The sequence below is a fragment of the Betta splendens genome, chromosome 4, assembly GCF_900634795.4.
Source record: "Betta splendens chromosome 4, fBetSpl5.4, whole genome shotgun sequence".
Taxonomy (NCBI): Eukaryota; Metazoa; Chordata; class Actinopteri; order Anabantiformes; family Osphronemidae; genus Betta; species Betta splendens.
The window spans coordinates 10,775,774-10,799,967 of record NC_040884.2 but is presented as its reverse complement, the minus strand read 5'-3'; the positions used below and the strand labels follow the sequence as shown (position 1 = coordinate 10,799,967).

At 39.1% G+C, this 24,194-nt stretch overlaps 1 protein-coding gene across 6 annotated transcripts in view; it reads left to right on the top strand.

Moving 5' to 3' along the window:
• Positions 1-23,949, top strand: part of nrp1a (neuropilin 1a) — a 38,824-nt gene extending 14,875 nt beyond the window's left edge. For 5 of the 6 annotated variants that reach the window (XM_055508104.1, XM_029147185.3, XM_029147184.3 and 2 more), the window contains 14 exons: positions 1,196-1,423; positions 6,661-6,816; positions 8,888-9,054; positions 12,289-12,444; positions 13,667-13,811; positions 15,562-15,893; positions 16,493-16,637; positions 19,086-19,175; positions 19,468-19,518; positions 20,186-20,329; positions 20,436-20,713; positions 20,814-20,910; positions 21,032-21,085; positions 21,189-23,949. In XM_055508104.1, coding sequence (XP_055364079.1) covers positions 1,196-1,423; positions 6,661-6,816; positions 8,888-9,054; positions 12,289-12,444; positions 13,667-13,811; positions 15,562-15,893; positions 16,493-16,637; positions 19,086-19,175; positions 19,468-19,518; positions 20,186-20,329; positions 20,436-20,713; positions 20,814-20,910; positions 21,032-21,085; positions 21,189-21,475 — 2,330 coding nt within the window. In that variant the 3' untranslated portion in view covers positions 21,476-23,949. Of the gene's footprint in view, positions 1-1,195; positions 1,424-6,660; positions 6,817-8,887; positions 9,055-12,288; positions 12,445-13,666; positions 13,812-15,561; positions 15,894-16,492; positions 16,638-19,085; positions 19,176-19,467; positions 19,519-20,185; positions 20,330-20,435; positions 20,714-20,813; positions 20,911-21,031; positions 21,086-21,188 lie in introns of those variants that run through there. The other variant, XM_055508105.1, reaches the window with a different exon arrangement.
• Positions 23,950-24,194: the final 245 nt, after the last annotated feature.

Sequence of the window (24,194 nt, the reverse complement as noted above, 5' to 3'; positions counted from 1 at the left end):
GGTGTGACTATAGCAGGGTAGCAGGAGAAACCGAAGGGCTGGGTGCCTGTGTCAGGGATCCTGAAAGAGGCACAATGATTTAGATATCAAATTATAGTTTTATTTCATTGTACCCTTGTCAGTAGGATTCCAATAAACTATTCTATTGTTGGGGATGGTTTCATTTGCATCAATACCATATATAAACACTAGCTTATCAAGGGGAATTTGTTGCTTGAGAAAATAGGTTTTAGATGTGTTATACCTTTGCTATGATTGAAAAATGTTTTGTTCTGTAAGATGTACTGTATGGATTGTTCTGTAGTGGTGCTTTTTATGAAGGACTGAGCAAAGAGCTATTAAAAAGCCCACCAGTCTTTCAACCTTGTTCCTATGCTAATAATCTGGTAACATTTATTGTGTTTGAACTGTGGAGCAGATAATTGGGCATCTTCTTGTCCCATATCCCATGTCCTTGGGCAAGACACATAACTTGCCTTAAGCTGACCCTGGTTTAGGTTTAATCTTTGTGAATGTGTTAGTGCTTGAGTGTGTACAAATGGGTGAATGCGATGCAGTGATTTACGTTAAAGTGACAGGACAGGACAGGAACACAAACCATGAGACTGATGTACATCCATGTAACAACATCAACAAACTGACAAAGACAGTGCGCAAACTAAGGCTTGAAATACAAGTACAAACAGGTGACAACAATGAACTAATTACAAATAGGAAACAATGTCACAAAAAGGAGGCCCATAACTAATTTTGAGGTGGAACATTTGAAAAAATTGATGTATTTATTAAATGTGGATGTATTTATAACCTAAAATCTTAAAAAAAGTGTGTACTGTATAAAAAAGTACATATTTCTAGGTACAGATTTCTCCATTTCTGTAATGTATACATGCATAGTCCAACAAACCTGCACTATAACATAGCATTTCCAATCATAATTTGGACTTTAAAATCATATAAATTTGTAGATAATTCACAGATGAGTTACTGTGTTGTTTGTAAAAAAACAAAAGAGAAAAAGCACAATACACACTAAAAAAAACAGGTGACGCGCAGCAAATACAAGAAATAAACTAATATGGTGTTTTTTGAATAAGAAATGAATATATGAATATATTTTATAAAATAGACTACCTGTTTTATTTGTACCTGATAGGTCTCTCTCTTATCCTGCTTCCTATCCTATTTCCTCCAGGTCCTGAATGCTCCAGGAACTTCACCTCTAACAGTGGTGTCATTAAATCACCTGGTTTTCCAGAGAAGTACCCAAACAACCTGGACTGCACTTTCATGATCTTTGCCCCAAAGATGTCTGAGATCATTTTGGAATTTGAGAGCTTTGAGCTGGAACCTGACCCTACACCACCTGCTGGTGTATTCTGCCGCTATGACAGGATTGAAATTTGGGATGGTTTTCCAGGAGGTGAGTAAGCAGCGCATTACTGTTCCCTTGTTGCTGCGGCACTTTTCACTAAATCATGATGCATGGTCGACACACAGCTGTGGATATATAGGGAGTACTCCCACCATGGCTTTGCCAGGTCAGTGGTAAGAACATCAGGCAAAACTAAGATGGAGGAGATACTGTGCTGGTGTACAAATCCCAACTTTTAGACCACTAAGATTAATAGTCTCAAGATATATTCCAGGTTTCATTGTAGCGTCTCTGCAAAATATTTTCAGAAATCTGCCAAACATTTTTTGTCCAGGACAGATGCCTCATTTGGGAAAATCCTGAGTCAAGGTTCACCCATGTGCCGTTCTCCCTGTTTTGTGTTATTATGTGGGTATTTTGTACCTCAGTCAAAAAGACATTGAATTAACTTAATTAGAAGGGCTAAATCAGTGCAAAAGCATCAAGCTTTGTGAGGCATGCCACATATTTAACATATGAAAATTAAATTTTTTGTCCAGGACAGAAGATTCATTTGGGGCATAATGTTGGTACCTCACAGCAAGAAAATCCATTCCAGGGTCACCCAGGTGCTGCACGTTCTCCTTGTGTTTTGTGTGGGTATTTGGTACCCCAGTCCAAAAAACATTCAATTAAAAGAAAATATCACAGATTTTCATTGGGAGTTGGCCAAACGACCTTATGTAGTATGTAAGAATGAAGGGACACTCAGATTTCTCCATAATTTCTATGCAGAGAAATTATCATTTATTCCTCCACCAAGACACCCTGGCGGATTGTTTGCCATGGGCTCACAGACTACAACTACATGTAGTGCTTCCTGGTTTTCTCTGTACCTGCCCCAGCATCGATCAGGTTGAGAGGGGGGCGGAGCCAGGCTGCTGGATCAAAACTGCTCTGTCCGCCATTGTTTTTCCTCGCAAAAGCATACAGCCAAAATATATGGCCGAAGGTCCTGCTGTAGAGTATTTAGAAGACACAGGTGCTGGCATGCTGACTCACTTTAGTGAAACTTGTGTTTCATTTTGCCATCTTAGAGAGACATTGCACACATAGGTTTTTTCCTTAGTTGTAGAGATTTATTGATAGAAATAGTACAGAAGCTGGGGAGCTGGGACAGGTCTCCTACTGGTGTGCGGGATGGGGTTGGTGGGAGTGGCTGCCAGGGTTTTGGTCTTCATTGGGCCCTAGGTTAGGGTTTACCTCCCTGCACAGCCGCACAGTATGTGTATTGGTTTGAGTGGAAGACTACACAGGGTGAGCATGAGCATGCTTGAGTGAAAAAATGTGCAAGTGTGACAAAGGAGGGAGGGTCGTTCTGGTTGCGCTTCTTGTGAGGCCCTGGAGGCTGCCTCCATGGGAAACCAGTAGATATGGCCTTCACTTAGGTGGTTCTGTCTGCTGGACTCCTCGGCTAACTGGCGGTCTTCCAGGGTTCCTTACTTACCACACGTACATATACATTTAGGTCCAGGGGGTGGGCTCTGGAGGTGGGGGCCAGCCCTGGTGGAGAGGATAGGCAACCAGTTTTAACTACACGATGGACCTATAGGGTCGGGGGAACGATGTGGGCTTTGTGGCTAATTGGAGCAGTTTTTGTGGAAAACCTGGGCTGATAAGAAGAGACGGCGTCCATCCCACGTTGGACAAAGCCTCTCTACTCTCTAGTAACATGGCCATGTTGCTTAGCCTCTCTACGCTGTGACAACTCAGAGTGGAGCCCAGAACACAGAGTCGCTGTTTTACAGCTTCTCTGGGTCTAGACCGTCGTGAGACAGGTTAGTTTTATCCTACTGATAAGTTTTACCCACTCTTGGTCTTAGTTATTGCATAGAGACTGTGTCTGCTCCCTGACGACCTACATTTAACTATACAAGTCAAATCAAAGAGGAGTGACTTACCAGAATTTAATAAACATCAAAACGATTCCTCCCACAAAACAAAGTAACAGTAAGGTAATAAAGAGTGGTTTATTAAGGTCTGCGTAATATGCAGCAACCGGCTTTAACAAAGCAATGAAGCCTCTGCTTTGCCACTTGTACACCAAGCGTTCTGCAATGTAATATTACAAGTTCTTATGCTATACTATACACTATACTCGTATCATTTTATTTTGTTGTATTTATCACAATATTGTGTGACAATAAACTGGTCTGTGGCGCAAAAAAGATTTGGGACTGCTGCTATACAATACATGATATGTCTGAGAAAAATAACGGAAAATCAGGCCAGACAATGACACAAAACAAAAAAATGAAACCTCTATATTAAAGTTTTGAGCCTTTTGAGTTGTACAGTCGGTGGGTATATACAGCTCTTTTTAACAATGTGGGTGGCTCAGTGTTAGCTAAAGAAGCTCCACAGAGCCTCCGCTGTCAAATGCAGTGGACAAGAGGAATTGTCCAAGATGGATGTCAGCTTGGCCAATATCCTTTTCTCACCCACCTCCTCCACAGAGTCCAGTGGACAGCCCAGGACACAGCAGACTATACTGACCAGCTTGTTCAGTCTTTTCCTGCCCCGGTCTGTACTGGCTGCTCCCCAGCAAACCACAGCATAGTGGATAGCAGAGACTACCACAGGTCATATAAAGTGCTTATCAGGGATTTGCACAACTAAAGTTCCCTACACCTGCTGAGCAGTTTCAAGATGAGGCAGTGCCCGGTGCAGCAGGTGACATCCACCCGAAAGTTCAGCCTAAGGAAAACTGCAGCAGGTCCATTGGTGTGCCCCAGACAGAGCAAAGGTGATTGAGGACCAGTGTTGCCAGATAGGAAATAAATAAATAAGGTACTGTCTCTTCAAAAATAATATATGTTGACCCAAACTATCGTATGAACTAAAAACAATCATAGTGCATTTAAAAAAAATTCTAGGTGTACGTACCTTAAGGAAATAACAGTTATTTTAGTGAAACAATTGCTTTATTCTTTTTTGGCGCTAGAGACATCATTTTTTTGTACGTGTTATCTTTTACATGTGTTTTTTACACTGTAATGTCCAACACCATTAGAACACCGCAGCAGTACCAAAAAGCTTTGGCTTCATTCAAAAGGTTGAATCCATCCCCAAAACCTAGCATCCAACTCACAGATCATCCCATGAAGCTGCTTGGTTTATTCACCAGTCTCTGCACCCCCAGAGGCCTTTCTTTTTTCTCATTGAATCAATCAGCAGCTCTGTTGACGTGATTGAAAGAGGGGAGGAGCCAATCAGCTATGAGTGAAAACAGTTTCTGGTGATGTGTGCGTCAATCAAATCTGATTATTTTATATCAACACTGCAACACTGCTGAGGACAAGCCTCTTCATTGAAGTGGGTGGCTAAGGCTTCTGTTCTGTATTGGTACGGTTCCCTAACGTGCATAGCCTTAGGAACGAGAACCAAAGTTTACAGTTTGTTCCAACTTTAATAGTGCTTAAAGTTCAAGGGTCATCCAGGGCTTGTTGTTAAAGATGAATCTCAACCTCTGGATCGATACAATGTTCGCCACACAGAGATTGTACGTTTCCTATAATGATGAAGAGCAAGAGTCCACTCTCTCAATGTCCATTCCCTGGATGAGGGATGACAGCAGACTGCCATCGGGAAAAATCCATCACTATCTCCTTTGTTTTCCACGCGTTGATCAGGAGGTGGTTCCGCTGGCACCAGTCCATAAAGTCCTGAGTAAGTCCTCTGTACTCTGCATTGTCGTCATCAGTGATCAGGCCAACAATCACCAGAGTCATCAGAGAACTTCTGCAGAACACAGCTGTCTGTGTTGTGTCTGAAGTCTGACGTAGAGGGTGAAGAGGAAAGGGGCCAGTACAGTCCCATGTGGGGCCCCCACACTGCAGGTCAGAGTGTGAGACATACAATCCCTGGCTCTCACAAACCGAGGCCTGTTTGTGAGGTACATGTAGACCATACTGTAATCCACACAGTGGAGGTCCGAACCAGCGTCCTCCAGTTTGACTTTCAGTAATCAAGAAATCAAAAAACATTACCTTCACAGTGCTGCCAGGCTTCTCCAAGAGAACGTTACAAACACGGACAAAATAAAATCAAACTAGAGGTGCTCATTTAATGTCTGTGGTGGGGCAGATGACATACTGGCTGTATGTAGGCAGAGCAGCTGAAGGAGGTCCATGATGAAGTCTCTAAAAATCAGGAAGAGGGCCTATGGGTGCTGTGTCTGCAGCCTGCTGGTGACTGAGAGCAGGGTCCCAGAAGCTGTGTCAGCGTTAGTGAAGGGTGGAATTTCCACAGCAATTACTATAACATGTGTGAACACCCGTGGCAGGTAGAATGGCCTCATGCCCATCGCTAGCAGCTCAATTTGTCTATTACACAGCTTCTCTCTGATAGTGCAATGTCCTGGTTTACACCATGTTCTCACAGAAAAGCCCCCACCCCCCCGCGAGCCAGTCCATCTTATTCGGGAGAAATTTTCACATTTTCCGTGATGACGGAGGGAAGAGCGGGTCTGATGCATCTTGTTTTCTCCTGTTGTAGTCTTCCAGCACGGCGTCCACGTCATGTCTTCACTAGCAGCTCATGGTGTTAACGATGCGCATCGAGGCTTTTTAACAGCATTTTTTACTGTGTCAAACTTAGAAGAACTATAGAAAAGCTGTGTACAGGTTATTTACACTAATAAAATTACCAAAATTAAAGAAATATAAACTTAGGTAAGCCAGGAAAGTAATAAATACAAGGAAGAGGGCATGCGCTGTTGTGACCAGCAGCCAGCTTGATCTGCGCCAGACGTAAAGTAGACAGATACTATGTCTGTCCAAACCACAGGTCTCTTTTCCACTCTTTTATTATTATTATTATTATTATTATTATTATTATTATTATTATTATTATTATTATTATTATTGTTGTTGTTGTTATTATTAATAATACATATGTATACATATGCCAATTATTATTATTATTATCATAACACTATTATTATTATTGCATGCGTAATAATGTTTCCACTTGTACTGTGTGCCACTGTATGTGCGTGTGTTTTTGGCTTTGTATTGTTTTGTACTGCAACTTGCTTCCACTGTCGGACTAGCGCCGGTCAAGCTGGCTGCTGATGGCATTTCCCCGCTGTGGGACTAATAAAGGTCTATCTCTTAAAGGTCTATTATTATTATTATTTCATGTATGGCATTAGCAAGTAGCTAATGCCATACCTGAAATAATAAATGTTGAACCATCTGAATTCTATCACATAAAAATGTTTGTGCCTCTCTACTTTTTTCCAGTTGGTCCATACATTGGGAGGTACTGTGGACAGAAGACTCCAGGCAGAATCATCTCTTACACAGGCATCCTAGCACTGACAATTAACACTGACAGCGCCATTGCTAAGGAAGGCTTTTCTGCCAACTTCACAGTCATTGAAAGGACTGTTTCAAAGGGTAAGGTGCCACACTGAAAATCAGACAGATATTCTATATATTATTGTATATGCATGATGTATAATAAAATTATAAATAAATTAACATTCTGTGGAGACTGGTTTAGAAGAAGATCATACAAGAGGAAGAGGTTAGGAGACAGATGTATACAACAGACAGTATATACAGTAGTAGTGTATTTCTGAGTATTTAACAATACTGATAAAAAAGTATTTCAGTACTTAATTAAGGTATTGTGTTATTGGGTCAGAATCTATGAGACCAACATTTACAAACTGGATAAAAATTTGCCCCAAAAATACATATTCCCAGGCTTTTAAATGCAGCATCATAGTCACAGGACCTGACAAAGACAAACCTGACAAAGGCTAAAAGCCTGTAAAACAAGACAAGCTGAAAGCCATTTAGAGGTAATATGCTTAATGTTCTAAGTTCTCCTACATTTTCCTTAGTTGCACTATCCAACCTCACTATCATCACATAAATTAACCACAATCTACAAGATTAGAAACTGATAAACAAACAAAACTTTTGTGGGTAATACAGGGAATGACTGTATAATGTAGGTGTAGCCATGTAAGACTGTGGATTCATTCAACCAAAGGTAACAGCACAGCTCCATCATTAAAAATAAAACAATTCCTTTATTAATTTTTGGTGCTAGTTTCCTTTGACTTGTAATGGTCAACAACACTTGAAAACAGCAGCAGCAGCAAACACCTTGTGCTTGCACTTTGTCTTAGCTAATATGTGACTAACAGGTCATGTTCAGTTAAACGTTTTCCACCACTTACAATTTTCAACAATAACAATAACACCGACCGGAGCTTGAAACACGTGATTTAAAACAATAAAGTGAGTTGATGGAGGTGCTGTAAGTACTGTAAAAGGCAAAAATGCTATGGATTTTAGATCTGCTAAACATTCATTTTCCAGCAAAACTCACAAATCACAAAATAAACCAGATGTTGGCAACTGGTGTAACTGGTGGAACTGGTGTAAATCTATGTATGAGCATGTAAAACTGTTGCAGCAATAATAAGTCGCTGTAGATCTGCTGAGTTCTGGCGTCCTGTAATAGAGTTCAACAGTTACGATTGATGACTGCCTGAAGGCGGATTTCTATAATTATTACGGTTGTTAACAGAAAGTCTAAGACCACTGGAAAACGTGTATTAACAAGTTATGTCAGGAATTTAGAGTCTTCTCCTTGTTATTAAAGCTACTTCCTGTCTTATTTTGCATAGTTTAGATTCCAGTCAGCCTACCAGTTTTGTCTCTGCCTTTACTTTCTGTTCAGTATTCATCAGCTGTTTCCTGTTAGTCACTTACCCGGTATTTAAGCTCCAGCATTCACACTGACTAGTTGCCAGATTGTCTGTTTTTGATTGTCAGCATTCCAGCGTTTTCTAGTGTAGTCTGGCCCGAGCCTTGGTCCAGTTCCTGCTTTGACCACAACCTTGCCTGCACCCTTTGTACCGTCGCTTCTCCCTACCTGTGTTTTTGACCAAGCCTGTTTTTGACCGCCTCCTACCTGTTCCTTGCCTTTACCTCTGTAACCAGTTTGACCTGTCTTTGTCTCCCAATTAAAACCTTGTAGCTGATCACTGACTCTGAGCCATGCATGTGGGTGTAGCCGCCTGACAATTGAAATTGAAGTTTAAAATCTAAATAAGCAGCTGTAGTCACAGATGGACTGGGCTCTATGACTTTACGAGGCCATGCATGCTCAAATAACATTATTATTGAATATTACATTATAATTTATATTTATTAAACTGCAACCAATAACCACAGAAATATGTGAAGTATGTGTAGCATCTTGGTCCTGGGGAAACTTTCATTTCAGTGTACTGCCCTGTATATTTTTTAAATGAAAATAAAAACTTCATCTAACCTTTATGTATCATTGACATATTTTCATTGTGTAATTTGTAATTGGTTGTCCCAAAAAATTGGGTAAATTGCAAAATCATGTACAGTATTGGATGTATAATGCACACTCTTAGACTCAAAATTCAATTGAACATTGTACACTTTTTTAATACATTCTATCTGTATTTTCTTTTAGACTTTGACTGTAGTGACCCTTTGGGAATGGAATCAGGAGAGATACCATCAGACCAAATTATTGCTTCAACCCAGTACAACCCCAGCTGGTCTCCAGAGCGCTCCAGACTAAACTACAATGAAAATGCATGGACACCAGCAGAGGACTCGAACAAAGAATGGATCCAGGTAGTATTAGTTATTATTTTCTCAGCGCTGCATAGCAGCTAGGAATTGGTATTTTCACATGTTGCTTGTTTCAGTTTGTTTTGAAGGCCTCATATTTCAAGTTTAATTTAGGTACAGGACATTTTGGGCTATAGAAATGTCCCGTGTCTGCATAAGGCACCTGTTCTTCAGGTGAGGATGTCATTTATTGGTGTGGCATCAAATTAAGGCTTGGTTAGCTATGGCTAATTGGTGAAGCTAAGACCTATACCTAACAGCTATAGAGCAAGAAAACCCGTGTCACATGCACCTAGTGTTGCCAGATGCGGATTAAAGAAATATGGTACTGTTGCTTTAAAATGTTTGTATTTTGACCCAAACTATCCTATAAATTAAAACAACTTTAAAAATCACAGTTCATTTAAAAAAAACAAACCTCTCTGTGCACATAATCATAAGAAGATAACACAGAGTCTTAGTTATAGGAATTAAACAAACAACAAACAAACAAATACATTTGAGCTCGAGCCTTGTACATGTTTTGTACTGTAAGTGTTTTTTTAACAGTGTAATGTCTGACCCCACTTGAACACTGCAGCAGTGGCGATAAAACTGCTTGGTTTACTCAGCAGTCTCTGCATGACCGGAGTCTTTTACTAATTTTCTTCTGAACTCATGTTTGATTAATTTGACTCTTGTCATGATGCTGGATGAATGGTGCAACTGTAAAAAAACACATAAGCAGATCACTAACCTAATCACCAGCGCTGCTGACGTGATTCACAGAGGGGAGGAGCCAACCAGCTACGTGTAAAAAACAGTTTCTGGTGATGTGATGTCAATCAAAATTACGATAATTATTGTATAAATATGATAATTATTGTATATATGCAAAAGCTGCATACATCGCATGACCACAGGTTTCTTTTGAGCAGAGAGAAAGCAGTAGAAGACTGTTGAAAGTTTACAGCTCATATACAGCTCGTCAAAACATGTCACTGTCCAGCCACTAGATGGGGCAGGTGCCTGTGCGGACATATCTCTGCCTAGCAACAACTTACTGTGGCCAATGAGGTGTCATTTGAATTGTCAGAAGCTATGCATAGCTATGAATAACAGATAATTGGATTGTTTTACCAGTACTATGGACTTTAGATGACGATATGTGAATGTATGCACTAAGCATTTAGCTGGCGAATAGCTTAGCGTTCGTCGTTCCTGTGCTCATAATGCATATCCTTAGCTTTCATTTGAGCCCCACAGTAGTTTATTTGCCTTCGATAAAGTATTTTAGCGGTAGAGCCACAAATGTGTCACGTGTGCTAATGGGGGTTACATGCAACGGGTTGTGAGATCAAGATGGCATTGCAGATGACATCTTCGACTCTCCGCTCTTCATGACCCCTCTACTTTTTGGGTGTTTTCAGTGTTTTTGTTTTATTTTATGTGGCCCCTCATGGCTTCACAGATTGTTTAAGCTTGTTTGTGCAGTTGGTTAGTGTGTGATGGTGGTAATTTTAAGTTTGTCAAATCTAACTGCATTGTTATTTCTTTTAATGACAACGGGGTATCAGTATTTAGCCAAAATTACATTACTTTTATTTTCAGTATTGGAAGAACGTAAATTTTTGCCTTTCAGGTGAGGAGAAAAAGTGTTAAAAGATTGATTTGGTAAACCTGTCAGAGCAAGAGCTCCATACTTGGATCTTGGGAAGTAGTTTGAGTGTGCCCTCTTACTGCTATCATCAAATAGCAAATCTTTCAAAGTCATCATTCAAAGGAAGCACAGTGAATAAGCATACCTTTCTTTTAAAAGATTTTGGAAGTTATTATCGGCCCCTCTCTCATTCTGCTTTGTTAAATTTATCCTTCATTTATGGTGCCTAGATTTATGCTTTGTTGACTGTATTGCTGCTTTAACTGTTGATGATATGACTAATTCGTGGGCCCTTATAATTGTCCTAAGGATCTCACTGTCACGTATATCAGGATGCTGTTCGTGGAGTTCAGTTCAGCCTTCAATACCACCATAGTCCACCATAAACTTCCCCAGCTCACCTGATCCCACATATCAGTGGGTCAGGAGCTTCTTGACTGACAGGAGGCAGCAGGTGAGCATCACATCTGGCAAATGCACCATCAGCACCGGGGCAACGACTGCACCTCAGGAAACTCGTCTCTGAAACTCCTGAAGTATGCAGATGGCATAACTGTCATGAATCAAATTCCTTGCTTGACCAAATCTTTCCCCTAATTACATGTATGGTTCTTGGGGTAGAAAAGGATTTGAGAGATGGCAGACTTGAGAGATCATTTGCCAGCAGATTCTGTTTTGAGGTGTTTGGGTAATATTTTTTAAATACTTGGATGTTTTAATGTGCTCACACTGATGATGCGATTTTCAACCATTTGAGAAAAATTGAGCGTCATGTCCATGTGGAATATGCACAAGAGGAACTGTTTTGGGGCGGTGCGGTGGCTGGCACCGTCGCCTCACTGCGAGAAGGTTCTGGGTTAAATCTACAAACAAATGAACATAAATGAAAAAACACCTGCGCTCGTTGGCACGACTCAAAGGAAACTCCACCCCTTGTCTGAACAAGAGGGTGGGACTAAAAACCTGCACGTAGCAGATTTAAAGGATTACACAGAATACCTGCATACATAGTATATATATTGAGCTCCAAATTAAGACCATGCCCAGAAATGTGAAAGACAAAGACTAAATAAACTCATACCTGCACATTTACAATACTCTAAGAATCTAAGCCTAGAGAAAGAAAAGACACTCATACAGGACTCTGAGATTAAACCTGACTGTTAAAAACTAATAAGAGACGAACCATTATGGAAACACACATGATAATTACATCAAGCTCATACCTGCACACTTACAGGACTCTGAGAACAAACACCTATTTAAAAGCAAAGAGTTTCTACAATGACATCTGATTGGATAACTGAAGACTAGCAGGTCCCCAGGTGTCACAGATGGACTTCTATTAAGGTTTTCTATATTTTCACTATTAGGACAAAGTCTGTAGACTAGGGATGTTCTGTAGGCAGCTTTGTTTAAACCACATTTACTTACTTTTAGATATAATCAGCCATACTGTAAATGTACAGTTACTTTTACATATGTTTTAAAGGTATAGCAATTCTTAAGGTTTACAATCAACATTATAGCATTCACTGTGTATTTTCTTCAGGAAATGCTTAATCGTGTTTCATTCTTGTTTCTTTTGCCTTCTACAGGTGGATCTTGGTTTTTTGCGGGTTGTATCAGCCCTTGGTATCCAAGGGGCTATCTCCCAAGAAACTAAAAGAATTTACTTTGTTAAGTCCTACAAAGTGGATGTCAGCTCTAATGGAGAGGACTGGATCACTGTGAAGGAAGGTTCTAAACAAAAGGTAGTACCCTCTCCCCACACACTCACTGTAAACTATGTAAGTTTGATTTTTATTCTCATCTACTGTAAATACAGCACAATACTGTAAATACAGCACAGTACTGTAAATACAGAAGATGATAATAAAATAAATAAATATTGTGGTTATGTTATAAACACCTGTACTGTTCTATAACTTATAATATCCTACTGTATGTGTGTGTTTGACAGTAGTGGGCTTTGGTGTCGATCCGATATCAAGTAAATACTGGTCCAGTATTGCAGATATTGCTACCAAAACTGATACTTTTTGAAAATTAATGCATTATCAAATATAAATACATTTTCATGACATTCAGGTGACTTTTCAGTTTTGTGTTTTGTTTTAAATTGTATTATTAATTTAATAAAACCCAGACATAGTTCAACAGTAACTACAAATATATACTGTAGTATAAATTGGTGGTGTTGCCACTGTTTTTAACATATTGTTAGTGTGTGTCTCCTTCACTCTGGTATACAGATGCAGGCCCGCCGCTTAACACAGGCACTTAGAGATGCAGACAGACAAGATAAAGGAGGAGTAAAAATTAAGCCAAAGTATCGATATTTTTGTCGGGGTATCGATCAATATCAATAGAAGCGTTTGTACTGTATAGATATTATCGATATTAGGATCAATCTGCCCACCTTTATCTTAAACTGTGTCAGGTTGGACTTGTTTCTCTTCTAACTTTTGGATCAGGCTCAGTATCACCGATCTCTAAATACCTATTAAAGAAAGAGAAGCACCTTTTCAGAGATAGTATATTCTAAAAATGTACACAGTTACCTATACCCAGGCTGATATTGCCTTAGTGCAACACATTAAAAACAAGTCCATAGTTGACATTACCACGATCTCTGAAGTGACTGCTCACTGTCAAAGTGTGCTTCGAACAAAATTACCAACCAGAATCAGAAACGATACCATTGAATATATGCGTTAGTGGAGTTATGTTAGTTTATATTTTTACTGTTCTATTTCATTTTATCCCCTTTTTACTACCAGAGATGGGGTTTCTTTTCATGTAGGGTGCGCAGTGAGAGCGTGCCTAAACCACACTGAAGCCATGCACCAGTCAAGCAGCAGTTTTAAGCTGCTTGATCTGTACAGAGTTCAGATGCTAAGGTGCAATTTCCCCGCTGTGGGGCTAATAAAGACATTCTTATTCTTATTTACCATTGTGTTCATCTGGCCATAGGTTTTTCAAGGCAACACCAACCCTTCCAATGTTGCCAAGGCAATACTGCCCAAACCCACACTGGCACGCTTTGTCCGGGTTCGACCTCTTACCTGGGAAACAGGCATTGCACTACGCTTCGAGGTTTACGGCTGTAAGATATCAGGTTAGTACTGCTACGATACATAGAAGCACATACACAAATCAGCTCATTCATGACAGCTCAGTCTTTCTGCAACTACAGCCTCCTATTTCCTTATTAACTGTCATAACTTGTTAATACACATTTTCAGTAGTTGTAGTGATGCCACGTCCTTTAGATTTTACATAAACAACTGTAATAATTATCGGAATTTGCTATACAGCAGTCGTCTGTGTGATGGAGTTCAGCTCGGACATAGCCTGGGGGAAGAAGCTTGTTCTGTGTCTGCTGGTTCTGGTGGCTATAGCTCTGTGGTGCCTGCCAGAGTGGAGGAGTTTGAACAGTTTGTGTGCGGGGTGTGTGGGGTCATCAGTGATACTTGATACCCGTGTTTTGAGTCTAGCCGGGTACAGATGCTCAATGGATGGAAGCTCAGTCCCAAAGTCTTTTCTGCTGACAGAACCACCGGCTGCAGTCTGTGTCTGTCCTGTTTGGTGGCTGAAACAAACCACACAGTAATGGAGGTGCAGAGGGCAGACTGGATGATGGCCGTGAAGAAGATGTCCAGCAACTTCCTGAGCCGTCTCAGCAAGTATAACCTCTGCTGGGCCTTTTTGCGGACAGTGTCTCTGTGGATGGCCCACTTCAGGTCCTGTGAGATTGTGGACCCCAGGAACCTGAACGAGACCACAGTAGACACTGTGGTGTTGTGGATCATCATTTGGTCATATGAATGCGCCTGTCAGCAGGGGAAGGGGTGTGATGAACTTTGTTGAGAAGAAACAGAGTAGTAGAAATGGTTCACCACCTACAGCAGGGTGTCAAACTCAAACGCACATCAAAATCAGCAAATCGCTGGCTGAACTTGCACAAAGTACATAATAAGTACATTATGAGTACGTTAGTAACTAAGACCTGGTAGAGATCTGCATTTTCATGGTTTATGGTGGCTTGGTGGCTCAGTTGGTAGGGCATTGGCTTGGGGAGCGGAGGGTGTGTGTCCTTGATCAAGACACTTCGCATTCTTCGCATCTCCCCCGGCGGTGCACTGTGGCAGCCCACTGCTCCCCTCAAGGGATGGGTAAAAAACGCAGAGGCTTATTCCACAATGCGGGATCAATAAAGTTCAATTTCTATTTCTTGTTAGCAGGAGGAAAATGGCTCAAATTTCCTTGTAGCATCTGATCACCCCCTGGAATGTTTCAGTTTCAAAAGCCCTCACTGCAGCTTGTCTGTAATGACACACCCCCATCCCAGCTTCAGCTTCAACGCATCAGGGTAGTCATGTGATATTGTCTTGTGGGCCAAATAATAATTATGAGATACCAACATGCAAAACCTGACTGTTAACCACTACACTACAAAAGACTTGAACCATAGGTGTCCCACATAAGCTCATACATAAGATGCTTAATTGCAGATCTTCAGGAGTAGGAGTGTAAGTCAATCACCACCTATAGGCAATAAAGACGTAACACACAGTGTCGTGGTCAAAATGCTGTGAGAGCGTAGGACAAGTGGCAACAAATCACTTTAGAGGCTGAAGTGTACAAACAGTTACCCACCACTAACAACTCTTTGCTGTATAAACCTTTCTGTTCTGTGAGAAAAAATTACTTACTGCCATTGGTCTCTTTGTCCTAATATGTACCATAAACTCACTAAATCTTTCTTGTAGAATAGTAATGTTTGAATTCTTTTTAGTCCATGTTTGAATGTTTCATTAGATTGTATGAAAAGGTAAACACCATTTCCTTTTTCTTTTGTCTTTCAGAGTACCAATGCTCAGGCATGCTGGGCATGATATCAGGTCTGATCACTGACAGCCAAATTACTGCATCGTCCCATACAGACAGGAGCTGGGTACCAGAGAACGTTCGCCTGCTTACCAGTAAAACAGGGTGGATCCTGCTGCCCCAGCCACAGCCCTTCACCAATGAATGGCTGCAGGTAGATCTTGGGGAGGAGAAGCTTGTTCGGGGGCTGATCATCCAGGGAGGGAAGCATCGTGAGAATAAAGTCTTTATGAAGAAGTTCCGCCTTGGCTATAGCAAAAATGGCTCTGATTGGAGGATGGTGTTGGACAACAATAGACATAAGCCAAAGGTATGATATTTACTTGGTTGAGTTTTACTAGTAAGACTGTACTGTAGAAACCAATTCCAAAACATAGCTTAAAGGTTCCCAAAATGTCTAGGAAATCTTGTTTTAGGAAATTAAAATTTTAAAACCATATGGCCTATGGGTGCGAGGCAACATGCACCCTGAACAGGTTGCCAGTTCAACACAGGGTCACTTAAACAGACATACAACCACTACAAAATGCTATGATTTAATTATACCCTCTTCTGTGCAAAACAAAAAAAAACAGATTGTACCTTCTGAATGACTCCACTTATAATACATTTACTTTTATACAGTATATTTATTCCAAAGCATTGCAATTGGCGATTAAGTGATTTAAGCAGTTGCTGATACTCCATTTCAGCTGCGCTTTTATTTGAAAAAAAGCTTTTTCAATCAGTCAGCATCATTTTAAACTAAATTGGAAAATTGTTTTATTCAAGTTGTCTGCCTCAGTGCTTCTTTATTCAGTAGAAATCTGTATCAGTTGTAAAAACTATGAACAAAAAATCCACTGCATTTTGCACGCGTTTAACTCTCTTTCGCTAACAGTTTCCTCCTGCCTTCCTTGTCTTAATTAGATATTTGAAGGGAACAGCAACTATGATACACCTGAACTGAGGACAGTGGAGCCCCTTATCACACGGTTCATCAAAATCTTCCCAGAGAGGGCAAGTCCTGCTGGCATTGGTTTGCGTTTTGAGCTCCTGGGCTGCGACGCTAAAGGTAAACAAGCCCACAGCATGCAGCATGTACTGGCATTGTTGTAATAGACAGTTGCTGTGGTTTAAGCATGAGGCTCCCTAGCAGGAGACCTAGATTTGATTTTTTCTTTTTTTTTCCAATAATGTATGTATATAACTGTAATTGATATGTAAATAATTACTGTTCGGTATGATGGTATGAAAAGACAGGTCAGACCGGATGCAATTCCTTGTTTGTCTTGTGCAAACCTGGCGAATAAATACGATTCTGATTCAGATATCGCCACAAACAAACTCAGAATAATTAACATTATACAAATGTTTGATGATTGATAAATACTTTTCCCAAAGATTTTAACAAAAACTACACCTGTAGCTGTGAAATTATGACTTAAATTAAGTGACACAAAAATACACAGCAAAGACTGTGTCTGCTTGTTTTTCCACTGTCTCTCATCATCTGCATCTTCTTATGTATGTCAGTCCCTCCAAGAATATAACGAAGCGGCTCTTCGTTACAGATGGGTTTATTTTTTTATTTTCTTTACCGCTTGGTGCTCTTCACTTTCTTACAGCATTCACTGTCTAGTTCACCACATACAGTACATGCAACACAGTAAAGACATTTATCACACTCAGAAAACACACACAAACATGAGTAAATACATTTTGTTACACCCAAATATGTCCGTGCGAAGCACAAAAATACACTTTATTCCATTCCAGCATTGAACAATTAAATAAATACAACACACAATAAATATGCAAAGCTATGATTTGATTGCAATCCTTGATTTGATGGATCTCTAAAGATTTTTCTGGATAAGCAGTTCACAATGTTTTGTAGATTTACATAAGTTTTACAAATTGCTTCTTTCTGATTAAAACAAAGTCTTTTTTTAATATTGCAATGTTGTTACGCTTAGTAATGCACATTTAAAATATACATAATATAAATCTGACTTTAGGTCACATAAGTTCAGAACCCACATGGACCATTTTATTTGGGTTAAATGTAGCGGCTCAGAATCGCTGACTGATTTCTCCAGGGTACAGCAGGACTTGAGTGTGGTCTCACTAAACCCCCTGCATGAAACACGGTCCCCCACGGTCGCAGGTAGTTAACGAATGGCTGCCTTGGTAACGAAATGTGTAGCAATGGCTCATTGATGCACAAGGTGAAGCAGTGATGTGTGTTTCAGAACCACAGATACAGTGGTAGCAATTAAAAGTGTCGGCCTCTACTGTGATTTGCTTCTCATTTTCCCCACCTTATCGTGCGTGAGAGTGTGTGTTATGTTCTTTTGGCCTGTAGATGGTGATTGACTCCCACTTTTGGTCCTAAAATGCCAAAGTTTTTTTGTTATATAGCCTCTTGTAGAATGACTACTGATCAAGTATTTGGTGGTGTTGAACTAGACAGTGGCTACAAAGCTTTTTGTCCCGGGTTCGAGTCTCAGTGGGAGCAGTCTTTCAATTTTAATTATTGGAAGAACAGCATCTCAACATATTATTCAGCCCACTAGACAATATCGCATGATAACATCACCGTATTATTTAGTGAATGGATTGCTAAGACTACAAAACGCTGGTCGACTCTGGCAGGCGTTTATAGTATTTAGCATGGTAATGGCAATTTAAAACCTGAAATAAGCAACTACACACTTAGACAGATGGAGCTTTACTCGGCAGTGCGCGCTCCCGCATGCAGCATTCGATTTGTGTCAGGCAAACTGCTGAGAGACACGGTGCTGAATGTACTGTAGCTGTGTGCATGCCTTTTTTGACAAATTAGTGTAAGTGAATCAGGATGTTCTCAACAGTCTCTCTAGTTGTGCCTCGGTGAAAGCAGCCTTAGATACCAAACAACGCTGGTATCTTGAATAACATCTATGAACTTCAGTGGTTACTTTAATAATTACTCGTGATTATTATTGGAATAACCGCTAATTGTCTAGAGTCAGAATACAGTAATTTATTTGTTTTAGTTTGTTTCACTTATTTAGTTTTACCCACCTGTATGTAGAAAGACTGGGTCAGTAAGCCACCAAGCGTGTTCAGTTAACTCAAAATCCTTATTAGCATTAACCTACTACTACTACTTCACTTAAAACTTTACATTCAGTGCAATAATTACCTTATTTATTTAATCAAAAAACATGTAACATGTAGAGCACTTTCTGTCACTCACTGATGAAACTGTAATTTCATTTTAGCAGTTGTTTTAATACAAAATCCTGATCCTGCAGATGATGGACAACCTGCTCTAAACCCTTTGCTAATTTAACTGAGAGTAATTTATACAATTATAAAACAAAACTACAGTATGTAATAGAATATTATCTACATTACCAAATCTATATATAACCTTTAAGATGTGATTCATTGAAACTCGTAAATGGCAATGAAATTATGCTGTTTTAAAATCTAATCTACGTTGTTTGCTGTTTTCCCCTCTTCATCTCTACAGCTCCCTCATTACCATCCACGGCAGAAGCCCCAAGGACTACTCCATTGAATGAACGTAATGATGACGAAGCAAGTTACCACAGTGGCACAGGTTATGATTATGATGTGTCAGGTGTTGATCCCACCTTCGTGAGAATGCAACGAACCCCACCGCCCCCCTCCTCCCTGCATTTAGTAATGCTTTGACTCACACTTGCTCAGCTTCCTCTGTCACTGTAAAGCAGGCCCTAATATTAAGCATGGCCCCTGTGTCACATGTTTATTCCCAAGTGGTTTATTTGTCAAAAGAGGCAAACACTGAGTTTATTACATTTCCTTAGTGCATGGACAGTTAATCTGCATATTTAGCAGATAGCACTGACTATATAAATGTTGTGTTTAAGGTGGTTCAACAATGCCAGATACTACAACTACTGAAACAGATAGCATCACAGGTAAGCATGGCATTTATTCCATTGGCACAATACATTAAATATGATTTTGCCCAAGACTACAATGCTGGCAAATGAACTTTTCAAAACATATTTATTTTTTAATTATTTCCAAATTATGAAAGGCATATCTTAAAAAAGCAAACTGTCTATCACAGCAAGCCATTCACTCAGTGTGTTACACTGAGTAACAAAGCTCCAAAGTCTCCAAAGCTCATGATATAGGATGGATGGGTGGGGATGGTTGTGTGATGCAGGTTAGATGATGCCTTGTCAGCATAACCACCAAAAATATAATGATATACACACATACTGTATGTACATACATTCTGGTTATTAACTAAATATTGACAGTTATCAGTTTAATAAGTAAAACACTAATAATAATGACATAAATTAATTATGGGGTACCATACTGGGGGACCAATAACCTATTTGGAAAAGCAATTACAGTCTCAAATCTACCTAGTTACCAATCATATAATATTGCAAAATCTTATAAGCGTAAATTAGTAACAATGAATGGGTGAGCAGAGTTTGGTCAGGCTTCTGCACATTTCTTGCCCCTATATCTTTGTCTTCCTTAAGATGTCTGTTGGACATTACGGAAGTCTTTGTTGAAATCTGATCTCCTCTGATTTGCTCCTACCTTTCTTTAATGAATCTACAGCTTTTCTGTGGTTTGCCTGTGACTTTGGATGGGCCAATGGGCCATCCTTCTGCAGCTGGTCGTGTGAGGACACTGGCTCTAAATGGCAGATTCAGTCCAGTGGTACCCCCACCCTCAACACTGGACCCAACATGGATCACAGAGGTGAGATGTCCTTAAGGTGATGATCACCTGAGCAATGCAACTATAATTCGATAATTTTTGGGTGTCAGTTACACAAGTTTATATTTATAACATTTCATTTTTCTAGGGGGATCGGGGAACTTTATCTATACCTTAGCAACAGGTTCCCAAGAGACAGAGGTGGCTCGTCTTGTCAGCCCAGTAGTCAACTCTCCAAATACAGACTTGTGTATATCCTTTTGGTACCACATGTTTGGATCGCATATTGGCACACTGCATATCAAGCAGCGCAAACAGACAGTGAATGGAGCAGCTGATATTCTGCTTTGGATGGTTAGTGGTCATCAAGGCAACCGTTGGAGAGAGGGCCGTGTCCTTGTGCCACGTACCAACAAACCCTATCAGGTAATTCACCAGCTGCATTTTCCTGATAAAAAAATGCGTGTTTCTTTTTTATGTAAAATCTAATCAAGGTAGCGGAATGTCATTTCATACTTATTTTAAGGTTGTGATCGAAGGTCTCGTGGAGAAAAAAAGCTGGGGAGACATTGCTGTGGATGACATTAAGGTTATGAATGAGCTCAGCATGACAGACTGTAAAGGTAAGTCTTTTACCCTTTCAATATCTCCTTTCGATTATTAATCTGAAACACAATATGACTACACTATGACTGTAGTTCATTGTGTTACAGAAGTATATGTAAATTATTTTTGGTTGAATAGATCCTGATGTAACCACCGAGCCCCTGCTGCCAGAGGACCACTTCAATGAAATCTGTAAGTCGTGTCAATAGAATGACAGTTTTAACAATACTCTTTTTTACATAACTCATCTTCTTACATCATATTTCTCTTTTCTACCTCTTTTTCTTTTGTGTAGTTGAGGAGACAACTAAATACCCAGACTTTGTGGAAACCAACCAGATCAATGGAGCAGGCAACATGCTAAAGACTTTAGACCCAATACTCATTACTATCATTGCCATGTCAGCCCTAGGGGTTTTTCTTGGTGCCATTTGTGGTGTGGTCTTGTATTGTGCCTGCTCACATGGAGCAATGTCAGACAGGAATTTATCAGCTTTGGAGAACTATAATTTTGAATTAGTGGATGGTGTAAAGCTAAAGAAGCACAAACTCAATGTACAGAGCTTGTATTCGGAGGCTTGACATAGGACTCATTGCACTGTTGTGGACATTATCCATGGATGAGCGCAAGTGATTGCCAATACCCTCAGTTACAGAACAGAAGATTTAAAGCTGATGTGTGCCTTTTTCAGGAGTTGCAGTAAAAAAAAATGCCTGTAGGGGACACTGTGTACAAAAAAATCTATGTATAATCACTTTACATATTGTCATTTTCTATTTTTATTTGCATTACTTTTTACAATCAGATGCTGGTGTTGAGACCAATGTATTAACAATATTTAAATTATTTATCTTAATGAAAAAAATGTCATCATTTATGACAGCTGTTGTTTATTTTCAATGAATAAAAGAGACGTATTAAAATTCTAATTGAATCATATCTGGCAAATAAAAATATATATATATTTACTTTATGTTGAGACAGGACAGGCTCTTGGCATAGGCAGTATGGTGGTCACCTAGAGAGGGGTATAGCTGCTCTGTTAAAAATGTTATGTTTAAGCTTTAACAACTTCAGCAGACACACACAGCAAACACATTTATATTATTACATTTGGACATTCATCTAGATTCATAAGCAACGATTCCATAGTTCTGAAAAAATGTTAGCTTCAATCAGTTTAACAAAACACACATTGCAAGCTGTCATAGTTTGCTTGAATGTGCATGTGCAACACTTAAATCAGGCACACAAAACCACACTATGAATTGTCTCTCAATGAATTTACTAATTATGGATCTAATGCTAGTAGAAATATGGTAAATTTCACAAAACAGACAGAAAATCAGTCAAATATTAATAAACTAGTAGAAATGAAGGAAACCGATCCAACAAATATTGTGGAATTTTATAATTACATTGTAATTAAGCAAAAAAACTGAAAACAGCAAGATTTAATTGTTTAGTCCAGACACTTTGCGAACTAAACGTTTTTAAAGAAGTTAAATTAATTCATAAGTAAAGTATTTAGATTCACATTCTCATTCTCTATTTATTCTTGGGGGCAACAATTCATTATCTCACCTAGTGCCAAAATTGCTTGAGTTGGCAACTGTGTTGAGGGAAAAAGTGCTGATCATCTATAATCCTAAAACACGTTCCTATAATTGCTACTCAAAGATCAGGGTTCCAATGTATGGTTCTGTTAGTGCCTTTACTATATTTATGTTTTTTTATATTGATTTGTTTACTTGGCTTAAGTTACAGTGGTATACCGAAACAGATTATCTGACAGAGCTTTGTTTTATTTTTGTTGCCTAATTGTCCAAAACCATTGCACTGTAAATACGTTTTAATTTATTTTATTGTTTCTTTAAAGTAAGGTACTGTAAAAAAAAGGAAAGTGTTTCGCTTTTGTTGCTTTATGCATATACCATCTTCTGACAGCTTTTTGAAAGATACAGGTAAAGATACAAGTAAAACTTGTGTCAATGTCAATTCAACCCATCTGCCATTGATACACCTGCACAAGAACCTGAATAAAAAATGAGGGAAAAGTAAACAACAACAAAAACTGGGGTAGTGCCATTAAACATGGCCATGGTCTTAGCTTTTAGTCTTACTAAAGTTAAGACTTGGGTCACCTTCAAACTCACTGTGGATCTGTCACTGATGTTCTGTCTGAATAAGGCAGCTTTGTTTCTGATTCCCTCATGACAGAAATAATTTAATAGCAGATTAAACAACTAAACAATGGTGCTATTTTTACCTTTGCCGGTGCACATCACATGTTTAAACCAGTTTGTATTTTTCACATGTTGATTTGTAGCTTAGGACCTTTGCAGTCTAGTGTTTTTATGTGTAGCTGCAGATTCAGTGTGCAGATGTTGTCATCAGGATTCTATTTTATTCTATTCACCAAAGGATGGGACAGAAACTCAGCGGTTTGTATATTACAACCAAACAATCAAGAGTCTAATACTGAGAAATGTGATGTTATCAACGTCAACATGTGCTTTTTATTTCATGCCGTAGTGAATACTTCTCAGCATGTTCATTTTCAGAAACAAGCACTCCCAATGCTATACCTTCTGTGCTGTAACTCAAATAGCGTTTTGCTAGAAACTAGATGGAAAATGGACACTGTAGCAGGGAAGGCTTGCTGAAATGATGCTGCACTGAAAAAATATTTAAAAGTATTGTATTATATTATAGTTTTTAGTGTATAGTGTTCATTTTTAGAAGAATAAAATGAAATAAATTAATTTCATTTATCTTTTTAAATGTTCCATTTTAGATTGTGATTTGCATATTAATTTTTGTACAGACTTTTTTTACAATAACAAGGAAATTAGATTTTTATTTTCTATACCGCTTCTGTAATTTGCTGTTATAGGGAAAATTAATAAATGGTGAGGACTTAAAATTAAAATGACAGTATTTGCCAGGTTCAAATACAAGACAGTAGCTTTTTGTAAAATGGGTTTTATACTTTTGTTTTTACTATTTTTTGTTCCAGACCTATAAAGACAAATTAAAAAAGTGTGAATATGAACATTGATAATGATTGTTTTGTCTGTTATTTATCAATAAAACTCTTTTGATTCATATCCTATTCATATTCAACAAGTCACTTTCTAGAGTCAGCGTGTGAACCATGTGCATTCTCCACCCACAATTTACCCATATGGTAAATTGTGCCTAAAATGATGGAGGATGGAAGAGGAATACGGATAAGAAACCTTTATTATTTCCACAGTAAGAAAATTGCATCCTACAAGAGGGAAATTAGAAATTAAC